The sequence below is a fragment of the Gracilinanus agilis genome, chromosome 2 (genome assembly GCF_016433145.1).
Source record: "Gracilinanus agilis isolate LMUSP501 chromosome 2, AgileGrace, whole genome shotgun sequence".
NCBI lineage: Eukaryota > Metazoa > Chordata > Mammalia > Didelphimorphia > Didelphidae > Gracilinanus > Gracilinanus agilis.
The window spans coordinates 582,593,003-582,606,036 of NC_058131.1; the positions used below are offsets into that span (position 1 = coordinate 582,593,003).

General features: G+C 31.0%; 1 protein-coding gene across 1 annotated transcript in view; it reads right to left on the reverse strand.

The window, feature by feature from the left end:
- The window catches only part of FAM189A1 (family with sequence similarity 189 member A1), a 537,302-nt gene that overhangs the window by 117,965 nt on the left and 406,303 nt on the right, over positions 1 to 13,034 (reverse strand). Inside the window, exon 6 of the mRNA XM_044662452.1 lies at positions 7,019 to 7,048. Within this exon, the coding sequence (XP_044518387.1) occupies positions 7,019 to 7,048 (30 nt within the window). The remainder of the gene's footprint in view (positions 1 to 7,018; positions 7,049 to 13,034) is intronic.

The window sequence follows — 13,034 nt, forward strand, 5'->3', positions numbered from 1 at the left end:
TTAACAAATATTTCTTTTTAAAAAAGAATATTAAAGTATATAAGCATGTGTATGTATATAGATAGGGAGATAGTGTAATAAGGGAATAAAGCAAGTAGATGGGGTTTGTGGGTCACTAAGTCAATAGGTGGGAAAGGAGGGTACAATGGTGGAGGTAGTAAGTTGAGGTAAGAGGAGATGTAAGGGAATGGCTGAGTTTAGGGAAATATAGGATGATGAAGTATAATGAGTGGCAAGGGGAGAGGATGAGGTAATTTGGGCAGGCAGCTGCAACAGGGAGACACAGACTGGGTACACAGGCTTGAGACAGAGGACACTGAAGGGAAACAGGCTGAACCCTTCCAGGTAGGAAGGGCACTTCTACAGACAAAGGTTAGGGCCAGTCAGAAATGGTTTGAAACTAACTAGAGGGCTTTCTAGTCAGTTTCTCAGGTTCACAAAGGAAGAATCCCAAAGCTCTTCCCTATCTGTGAAATAGACGGGCTTCTCAGAGGAAGTGTAGAGATCACCACTTCCTCCAAGATGGATGCCTCCAGCTCCCCTCAGGACCCAAAGAGAAACTATTCCTTTGTCCAGAAAGGCTGAAAGATACTTCATCAAGATTGAATAGGATTTCAAAGCTAGGAGAAGACTATATTTTATACTAGAGACAATAAAAATAATGTAATACTAAAGCTGAGAATGTTCTAGGTCTGGTCAGAGATTCTAAGGAAAACAAAAAATTTTTTTTAGTTATTTGAGGAGAAAAGGGATGTTTGAAGAAGAAATATGATTTTTTTTTTGGATGGATAAGATGATATGAAACAATAGTTATGTAAAACTGCTCAGTTCTTTTGTTTTTATTTTATTTACAAAGGAGAATGACTTTTGCATTTGAAGCAGAAACAGAAAATGATGAGCAAAGAGTTGATAACCAAGATCACTAAGGGAGATAAAAAGCATCTAGATAGCTTTGATTAATTCAAGCCCCCTGGCCCAAGTAAACTTTACTCTCAGATACCAGGATACCAGAAGAAATTGCTAATGTGATTGCTGAGCTACTCTTAGCAATACTTGAAAAATCATGGAAAATGAACAATATACCTCTAGTTTGGAGGAGTGACTTTTGAAAGGGGGATAGAAAAAAGAATCTACAAATGTTAGACCACAAAGTTTGACTTTTATTTCTCATATTATTCTAGAATGGATAATCTGGAGATTGTACAGAGCAGTGGAGCTAGGCTAGTGAAGGATATTGCATTCATGAAATATGATGAACTAGGGATGTTTAATTTGGAGAGAAGATCGGGATACTGGGAGAGGGGAGTAAAACAGAATTACTATGTTTAAATATGTTATATGACTTCATGTGGAAGAGAAATTCAACTTACTCAAACTCCTGAAAGCCATGAACAATGGTTAGAAGTTGAAACGAGGTAAATATAATCTAGTTTTTTGGAGGGATAGAATCATTTCCTAACAATTAAAGATGACCAAAAGTGGAATTGATTGTCTTGAGAGGTGATAGGTTCCTTTTACCTACACTCTTCATCTTGGAGGTCTTCAAACAGAGGCTGGACAACCACTTGGCAGTAATATTATTTTGGAAATTATTTTGTATATGGGTTGGCCTAGGTGGACATTAATACCCCTTATAATTCTCAATTTCTGCAATTCTATGTTCTTGCAATTCTGTGGGAAGCCACTAAAATTGTTTGAATAGGGAGCCACATGGTAAAATATGTTTGTGGAAAATTGCAATCCAACAAAAATTAAATTTAATAAAGGACTATGAAAACATAGAATAAAAAGTAATTAGAAACTAAATAAGTTAAATCTTAAAGAATGAGTGAGTTAAAGAACAAGTCATAGCAACACTCCATAATTTTATTAAAGAAAATGATGAGATGACATATCAAAGTTTATGGAATACAGCAAAAGCAGTAATTAGTAGAAAATGTATATGCCTAAATGTTTTTATCAATAAAACAGAAAAACCAGAGCAATAAATTGGATACATATTTAAAAATTAGAATAACAACAAATTAAAAATCCCTAATTAAATGCTAATTTTGAAATCCCAAATATTAAAAATAAGATTAACAAAACTGAATGTAAGAAAATCATTGAATTAATAAGTAAAACTAAGAGTTGGTTTTATGAAAAAAAAACAAAATAGAAAAACCATTGTTTAATGTGATTAAAAAAGAGGGAAGATCAAATCACAAGAATCAAAAATGAAAAGGGTGAATTTACTACTAATGAAGATGAAATCAAAGCAATTATTAGGAGTTATTTTGCCAATTATACAACAACAGATTTAATAATTTAAGAAAAATGAATGAATCCTTATAAAAATACAAGCTGCCTAGACTAACAGAAGAGGAAATAGAATATTTAAATAAACCTATTTTTAAAAATTGAATAGGCTATAAAATAACTTTCTAAGCAAAAAGCATCAAGACCAGATGGATTTACAATTGAATTTTACCAAACATTTAAAGATCATCTAATTCTGATATGAAATATATCATTTAGAATAGTTGGTAAAGGAGGGCTTTCAAACTCCTTTTATGAAATAAATATGGTGTCGATACCTAAATCAGGAAGAGCAAAAATGAAGAAAGAAAACTAGGCCAATTTTGCTAATAAACATAGATATAAAAATTCTAAATAAATTACTCAGGAGATGACAACAATATATCAAATAGATAATGCATTATGACCAAACAGGGTTTAGACCAGGCATGCAGAGATAGTTTAATGTAAGGAAAACTATTAACATAATTACATAATCACATCAACAAAAAAGTAATGACAATCATATGATTATATCAATAGATATAAAAGAAGCTTTTCAAAAAAATAAAGCACTTATTCCTATTAAAAATAATTGAGAGCATATGTATAGATTTTTCATTAGATTAATAAGAAATATAGACTGAAAACCATTATCAAAATTATGCATAATGGGAATAATGAGTTAGAAGTCTTCCCTATAATATAAGGAATGAAATAAGGATGCCCATTATCATGAATATTATTTAATATTGTACTAGAAATGCTAGAAATAGCAATGAGAAGGAAAAAAGAAATTTAAGGAATCAGAATTGGCAAAGAATTGATAAAAACTCTTTTTGAAGACTACATATAAAGAAAATCCTAAATATTCAAATAAAAAATTAATTGGAACTATCAATAATTTTAACAAAGTAGCAGGATATAAAATAAATCAGCATATATCATCAGCATTTCTATTTATTGCTAACAATGTCCTACAAGAAAAGATAGTGAGAGATAACTCATTTAAATTAACCATAGAGAGAATAAAATGACTAGGATTATATCGTCCGAAACAAACTTAGAAACTATACGGACAAGATTATAAATGCTTTTTACATAGACAAAGTCAAATTTTAAAAACTGAAGAAATATTCTTCATGAGTGGACAGAGTCAAAATAATCAAAATTGTTCCTACCTCATTTAGTCTACTTATTCAATACCATCCAAATTAAATTACCAAAAATCTTTTTATGGAACTAAAAAAATAATAAAAATTCATTTGGAAAAATAAAAGGTCAAGAATATGAAAGGAAACAATGAAAAATTGTTAGGAAAGAGGCCTAGTAGTGCCAGATTTTGAAGTATATTATGAAGCAATAATTATCAAAACTATGTTGTACTTGCTAAGAAATAGAAAAGTAGAATAGTACAACAGAATAGACATATAGCAAAAAGCTCTAAAAGACTTCAGTAACCTTGTGTTTGACAATGTAAAGGTCCAAGTTTTTGGAATAAGAATTTATTTGGTAAAATTTGTGAGGAGAACTAGAAAGAAGTTTGACAAAAACTAGACAGTGACCAATATATTATACCATTTACCAAGATAAGATCAAAATGGATAGATTACCTACATATAAAAGTAAATATTATAAAAAAATTAGAACAGGAAGCATATTACCCATCAGATTTATGGAAAAGAGAAGAATTTATGAAGAAAAGAGATAGAAAGTATTATGAAATGTAAAATTGATAATTTTGAATATATTAAATTGAAAAGTTTTTGTACAAATTAAATTAATCTAGCCAACTTTAGAAGGAAAGCAATAAATAAGGAAAAATTTATATACAATTCCTTGAATAGAGGTCTCACATGTAAAAAATATAAAAACTTTGTCAAATATATAAGAATACAAGTCATTCAACAATTGATAAATAATCAAAAATAGACAGTATTGGGATGAAGAAATCAAAGCTACATTTAACTATATAAGAAAATGCCCTAAACAATTATTGGTTAAAGAAATGTAAATTAAAACAACACTGTGGGGCAGCTGGGTAGCTCAGTGGAGTGAGAGTCAGGCCTAGCTAGAGACAGGAGGTCCTAGGTTCAAACCCGGCCTCAGCCACTTCCCAGCTGTGTGACCCTGGGCAAGTCACTTGACCCCCATTGCCCACCCTTACCAATCTTCCATCTATAAGACAATACACCAAAGTACAAGGGTTTAAAAAAAAACAACACTGGGCTATTATGTAATGCCTAACAGATTGGCTAAAATTTTTTTTTAAAAAGGGAAAAATGAGAAATGTTGGAGGTGATGTGGAAAAATTGGTACGCATACATTGTTGGTAGAACTGTGAACTGATCAAATTATTTTGGAGAGAAACCTGTAATTATACTCAGTTATGAAAAAAAAAACCTGGAAAGACAGAAGCAGTGATGCAAAATGAAAGAACACTGTATACAATAACAACAATAATCTATGATGATCAACAGTAAATGACATAATTAGGCATTAGAAGGCAAAGATCTAGGACAGTTATAAGAGACTCATGATGAGAAAGGGTATCCATCATTATATAAAGAGCAGAGTGCAAATGAAGATTGAAACATTCCATTCTTTGCTTTATTTCCTCAATGAGTTTTTCTTTAGTATAAGCCTTATGTGTCCTATTTCACAATACAACGAATAGGGAAATACCTATTATATGATAATATATGGATAACCTATACCATATTACCTGCCTTTTTGGGGGGAGGAGAGGAGTAAGAAGGAGGGAAAAAAACATAGATTTCAAAATGTCAGAAAATGAATATTATAATTGACATAATCTGGAAAAAAGAAAATTAAAAAAAGAAAATTTTCTTTGGTAGATGTGTTATTGAATAAATTGAAGTACTAAGAGACTGAAGACTTCTACCTTTGCAGGGAATTAATAGAGTATCAGAGAACAGATTGACTTAATTTGAGGAATTTTGCCAAATTTTTCATATGATAACTTGACTTTTTCATCTACTTCAATAGATAATGGTGTATAAAATGCAATTATCTTCATGGTAGTTTGTCTTTTTATATTCATGCTTAACATTAGAAAGGAAAATGACCAATTATCCTATGAAATGAAATTTTTTGTTGCCTCTTTAGACAGGTTTATACTAACATTGTCAATCTCTTTTGTTTACCTTTTCATGGTGAACATTTAAAGCTCCTTTCCATCTAGCTGTATTTTTTCACATCTTATGGTTTATTTCATAGATGTAGACTCAAAAGTAGTGTAACTTATAGTACCAATCACTGAACGACATTTGTAAATGGTTGCAGATTTCTATCATCATCTGTCCCCCTGCCATCATTATGCTAAATTGGAAGATCAACTAGAATTGATGGGGTTTTTTTTATTTTATCTAATTTATTGAGTCCCCAAAAGTAATCATATAGTAGTCAAACTAATAGTAATGAGAACACTATATTCAGGTAGGCTGATCCTCAAGCATAAGACACAATATGTCACCAAATGTAAGCACAAAACCTTGTGTTCTTGTGATCACCTGTTATTCCTCCTTTGCTTCAAAGAGGACCAATGACACCATGGATTCTTCCACGAACTGGATTTAAGTGAAACAGATTTGCACAAGTTGTTAGCCTTACTCTCTTCCAGAATCACTGAAATCTAGTGGGAAGGGAAAAACCGGGACTACTAGTGATGGCTCAGGAAGCAGTGGATGAACATGTCACCTTTGATGTCTGACTAAGCTTTAAGCACTTCACAGCACATGCTTCAGTTGACTTCATGGCTTTTGGAACACTGTTCTCATCTACCCATTCCACTAGGGGAAGTCTTCACATACTCTGAGTATACATTCTCCTAAGTCATTGTTGGGTTTGAGGCCTGATGGTTACCAGCAACCTACTTTACTCCACCTGCTGGGATGGTTTACCAGTGTGTGGCCACTGAGCATGCTATATCTTCTTGGAAGCACAGATGAGAGTTGTGTGAAAGATAAGACGCCAAAGATGGATAAAGCAGCCCTGAAAAAGGATTCAGGAAGCCCTTATACTAGAAATGCTAGTCCTCCTGGAATACCCCAGACACCATAATCTAATATCTCCTTTACACAACATGAATTATCAGTTTTGGACTTTAGCAGAGGAAGTCTATTTTTAATTAAATATATTTACGTAGATTTTTCTGAAGTTATAAACATTCTAAGGATAACTGTTTTGGGTTTAAATTAATCAAGGAAAAAACTATATATCTGGCGAGACTTAGATTTAGACATCAAACAGATATTTCTAATATTGAAATATAACATGGAAGGAGTTTATATAAAGCCATTAGAAACAGTGACTGACATATAGATATGAGTTTTAATCTTGCCTTAGACAGTAACTAGTTGCTTCAGTTTTCTCATCTGTAAAATAGGGATGATAATAGCATTTGCCTCAAATGGTTGTTATGAGAATCAAATGAGATATGTTAAGGGCTCTATGAACTTCATGATGCTTTCTAAATGTTGGTTATTTTTACTTTAATATAATTTAACAAATATTTATTAAGTACCTTGAGATATAATCTATAAAAAGAAATGTACATCATTAAATCTATCTGCAAAATCTTTATCTGGGAAAGAATATGGGTAAATCTTCACTGAGCATTCACTATCTCAAAAGAAGTCACAGATTTAATAAAAATTAAAACCATTCCAATATCTTATCAAGAAAATCCCAAATGGGAACCCAAAGAATCAAATATGACTGAAATGACTGAGCAACAACAAAATGATTCCTTCTAGAGATGATAGAATCACATGTGAAAGGGCTTTAAGAGAACTGGTGAGAAAAATGTTAAGTCATAAAGGTAAAAGCTAAAAAAAATGTATATAGTATATGCTTGGTTTTCAGTTAAGTTGGAGGACTAACCAGCCATTCCCTGAAATTCATGAAGTATTACAACCCTTCATATAATTAGAAATATTAACAAGTTTGAGAGTATGGCATAATAGTTAGGAGATAGACAACTTGAAAATTTCTTTTCCTGTTAATGAATGATATCAAGATTCATGGCTGCCAAAAAAGAGGCAACTAAAGCATGGATAGAGAACTTCTCTCAGAAGAAGGAAAATCTCAATTTAGAACTTGTCTCTGATATATCTTTTGTGTATGACATTAGTTGGGTCATTAAATTCCTCAATATTCTAGGCAACTACACTAACAGTTACAGAGAAGGTGCCAAACAAATTTGGTAGATTCTCTCTTTCATGAGTTCTCAAAAATAATGAAATCATAGTTGCTATTCATTTCCAATTCTCATGTGAACTTTGTAAGTCGCTTCATTATTTTTTATTAAATATTCATGAATCATATATGACCTGATTTATTTGGTACCATATGAAGGTAAATTACTTTCCTTATTATATTTTTTAGATTATCTTCAGATAGGTGGTTAACTATGCAACTGTAATCAGGCCTAAATATGAGATAAATATTAACTACTTTTCTTCAAACAACTAAGAAAATTTTCACAAAAGTTTAGGGTACATAAATGTTCTTCAGATAATAAGGTCCAAGATTTGATTGTATTTTCTTAATGTTTTAACACTCAAATTTCCTTCAAAATTCAGATCTCATCTGAGTGTGGGTTATGATTTAAAAAGGAATAGAATGAGGTGAAGTTACTTTCTAGTTCTTTGTAAAATTTTCATTTTATTTTAATCTTTGTGAATTGGTATAATGTATTCAATAAATTTTTTCCTATTTCTTCTTGTATCTACAGTAAAGAAAGGATAGAATAATGGAGGAGGGAAAAGGTATGGGGATTGAGGATGGAGGAGAAAATAGCTGCTTTATATTTTTATTTAAGTCATGTTTATACTAAAATATTCAGTAAATTGAAAAGAATAAAGGTCTGTGTTCTTACCACAGCTGTTCTCTCTTTATAAAAAACAGATAGCAATTACTAATCATAATTAGGGAAAGTGAACACCCTCACTGACGGTTGCTGCCCTGATTAGTTATAATTTGTTCATTTGCCTCATCACACATCTTTCTCTTTATGAAAAAAGTCAAAAGGCACAGATCTTGCAACTTTGTCCAGGAAAATGGGATTCGATCTTAACATATTGGTCATTATTTTTCCTGAGTAACCTTTTCTTTGAATTTTGGTCATTAAAATTAATACATAATGTTAATTATCTTAGATTATATCATACAAAAGCATAAATATAATTTACAATGAAAAAATCTTAGTCTAATTTTGAATATTATAAACATTCTTATAAGTAATAAAGCTCTTTAAAATTATCCTGAAAGCCAACAATCAAGAACCTATATCCACATATTATGAATTGTTTTCTTTCAGTGATAAAAATCAACTTTAATGGAAAATAATAGAGAAATGACCTTTAATTATTTTTATAAACTTCCATTTTCCATTTTTTTAGGAACTCCAAATTTATAAAAAACTATCAAGTACCTTTTTTTTTGCAATTGAAGGAAAAAGAAAAGGGATAATTTAAACAATTGTTCTAGCCAATTTTCTTTAATCAGTTGCTATACACTGGAACAAATTACTGAGAGATGTGATATCTATTTCTTTGAATATTTTAAAAAATAAACAACCATCTGTCCAGGACTATAAAGTAGCTTTATATGTTTGGAAGAAGGAACTTGATGATTTGATGAAACTTAGAGGATGTTCTCAACTTTTAATACTTTGTTTTTCTATATCTCAAAAGGAGCAAAATAAAGTAAAAAATCTCTTTTTCACTTTAATAAAAAAGTAAAATAAAATATGTCAGGCAGAAATTATAAAATAGCTTCAATCAAAATTATTACTATAAAATCAGAAATATTTTAAGTCAGAAATATTCTCCCTCTTGCTTACAACTTACTCCGATGGATATACTAGAAAAAAAGAATATACATATTTTAATAATTCATTTAAAAGTCTGTGACAGACTAGATGGATCCAAAGCCGAAAACAACAGTAAAAACCAATCATTATCACCTTTAAAGTCAGTCTCACAGCATTACAATCCTCCTGAAGTGGGTTCAGTTTTAATGTTTCACCAAGGTTGCTGCAGCCTGATGACTGATGTTGCATTTCACAGCAAACACAGACCTCGACACTGTCAAATTTTATCTAAAAGGAAAAGAAGGACAAAAATGTGTTAAAATCCAAGCAAGATTTTAATCTTTCCCATTTATATTTCACCTGGAAAATTAACAAGCATCATTAATGAAAAATAAAGGTAAAAATATCTCAAAGTTTGTAACACATCATTTTGAATAATTTGCAATTAGCAGGGCAAAATTGTTTCTACTGGCAAGAACAATGAAAAGGTTAAAAAAATGTGAAAAAATAGACTTTTTAAAAAATGCTTTTTGTAAAGAGAAAAATTAATCTCATGGATATTATAATACTCAGGATGAGATGAATTTTTGAAAATAGATAAAGCTGCAATCATATACAATAATCAACTAGGAATGACAACAATTATTAGTAATTGAAGGATCCAAGGCAACTCCAAGAGACTCATGATGAAAAGTTATCTACTGTCATAGAAGAACTGATAAAGAGTCTAAATACACATTCTTCACTTTATTTCCTGCATGAATTTTTCTCTAGGGTAAATGATATGTGTGTTCTTTCACAACATGACAAACATGGAAATATGTATTGCATGCTAGTGCATATATACATATTTAATATCACATATATATCCATCCTATGTAATATTACCTGCTTCCTTGGGGAGGGGAAAGGAATGAGAAGAAGAGAAAGAACATGCCTAGAAAAATGTCAGAAAATTATTATTAAAACTATCTACATGAAATCTGAAAAAAACCAAAATTTTAAAAATTAGTAAAAAGTTAAAGCATCTGAATATTAAAACGTGAAAAGTTACAGGTAGTCCAGAAAAGTATGTGCAAGAAAGTATCCAAAGTATATCCAAAGGGGAGCAGCTGGGTAGCTCAGTGGATAGAGAGCCAGGCCTAGAGACAGGATTCAATGTGGCCTCAGACACTTAACTATCTGTGTGACCCTGGGAAAGTCATTTAACCCTCATTGCCTAGCCCTTATCATTTTTCTGCCTTGGAATATCAATACACCGTGATTCCAAAGCAGAAGGTAAAGGTTTTTAAAAAACAAAACAAAACAAAACAAAATATATCCAAAGTATAAACAAGAAAGCAAATACTAGAAAAAGAAGTACTTTAAATGTAAAAAATGAGGAGAAAAAAAATATTTGACCTTTAATCATAATGTAACTATTTGAAGGAGTTGGTATTAAATGGAGAAAGGTGACAGGGAAGGAAAAATGAAAATTGATTTCCTATTAAATAAATAATAATTTGGATTAATACCCAGAGATACCAAGAAAAGTGACAATATTAAATTTCTAGGTACTACATTTTGAGAAGGAAAAAATAGAATAAAACACGCAAATAGAAATTTTTTAATGTATATGCTATTTAAAAACGGTTTCTAACCCAAGGAAACATCCTATTACCCTTGAATAATATGCTTAATTTTCCTTCTTGCTTTAAGTTTAAAATGTATTAGTTGTCAACTAACTGTATGGTTTAAAATGTTTATTTGTTTCATAATTAATTGTTCAGGTTGCCTCTTTCAAGGGAAACAAACATAAGTTAATGAAACTGCCTCAAATTCAAGAACATTTAAACTAATTATAAATATTTCCTTTAAATAAATAATAATATGTATGTCATTACTATATATACACATGACTCTCTGATCAATGTCCTATCCGTTATAGCACACTACTTAGTGTAATATATGGGTAAGTCAGCCAGTCAGCAAACATTTATTAAGCACTTAGTTTTTGACAGGTGTTGTGCTCTGTACTGCAGTTACAAAGAAGAGGGGGAAATTTTCTTCCTTTCCTCAAGGGAGTTCACAAGCTAATACAGGAGACAATATGCAAGGAAGTAGGAATACACAATAAATATAGAGTTTAAATTTAAAGGTAATCTCAGAAGACCCAATGAATTTGGGGAGGGTCAGTCAAGGGAAAGGCTTCCATCAGAAGGTGGTCTGCCAGCTGAATCAGCAAGGAAGTAAAAGTGAAGAAGGTAAACATTCAAGGCATGAAGGGCAGCAAAAAAAAAAAAAAAAAGGTACAGATTCAAAATGGGGATAAAATTACATGAGTTAAGAACACCAACGAGTCCAGCATGGAAGGATTATAGAATATGTAGATAAAAGTAAAGTATAAGACTGGAAAAATAGGAAGAGGCCAGGTTGTTAAAAACTTTAAACACACACACATGATTTAATTTATTATTTTTAAAAATTAAACTTGTTTTTTCCAGATTACATGTTGATACAATTTTCAATAATTATTTTCTGACATTTTGTCATCCATTTTCTCTCCCTCCTTCCTACCTCTCCCCCCTTTCACAGGTTGTAAATGTGTTATAATATAATACATATTTCCATATTAATCGTGTTGTGAAAGAAGACATTATTTACGCTAGAGAAAAATTTGTGGAGGAAATCAAGTGAAGAATGGTATATTTCAATATGCATTAAGACTCTGTCAGTTCCTTGTACCACGGTGGATAGCTTTTTTCGTTGAGTCCCTTGACGTTGCCCTGGATCCTTGCATTCCTGATAATAATTAAGTCATTCCCAGTTGATCATCATATATTTTTGCTGTTACTATGTACAATGTTCTCCTGGTTCTGCTCCCTTTACTTTGCATTACTTCATATAAGTATATGATTTGGGTTTAGGCTTTAAAAGATCACTCTATAGCAAAAAATGAATAATATGGAAATAGGTATCAAATTATAACATTTGTACAATCCAGTGGAATTGCTTGGGTCTGGGAGTGAGGAGGGAAGAGGGAAAGGAAAGAAAAATGAACCATGTAAATATGGGAAAATATTTAAAACAAACAAACAAATAAATAAATAAACTTTTTTAAAAAGAAAGGGAATGATTTCAGATATTATATGCATATACTCACATGTATATATATGTATGTATACGTACATCTATAAATACACATATGCAACAGATAGAATACTAAATTTGGTGTCAGAAAAGACTTAGGTTGTAATTCATTGTATGAATCTGCATAATCACTTAACCTCTGCATGCCTTAGTTTCCTCATCTATAAAATGGAGATAATAATAGAACCTACTTCTGGGGGTTGTTGTGAGAGTAAAATGAGTTAACACTTATAAATTGCTTCACAAACCTTAAAGCACTATATAAATGCTAATTATTCAACATACATATCAACCATTGAAATGATTTTAACAAAATGATCAGCCTCCAAATAATCAACTAGTCTCGCACTTTAACTCATGAAAGTTTTTTTTCTTATCCAGGATGTTTTAAGCAAATATCTTCAAGGTTTGGTGGGGTGTATTAATAAATGGTGAAAACTACCAAATTCCATTATAGGAAGAGAAAAGGAGAAAGCAAAAACAAAATTTAATTTGGTACCCATTTCTTAAGTACTTATTATATACATAGCAAATAGCTTGACAAATTGTATAATCACACAGGTCACTAATATTTTATCCTTAACCATGAACTAAGGGATCTAATGATACATACACCCTGAGATAACATGACTCAATATGTGATTTTTTAAAAGTAGAATTTTCAGAATTTTTTTAATCTAAAAAAGTTAAATCTTTATACTGAATATCTCAGATAAGGGTTGGGTTTCCAAGACACATACACAACTAATAGAAATATGTGGCGAAAGGTCATTTCTGTATCAATAGGTCA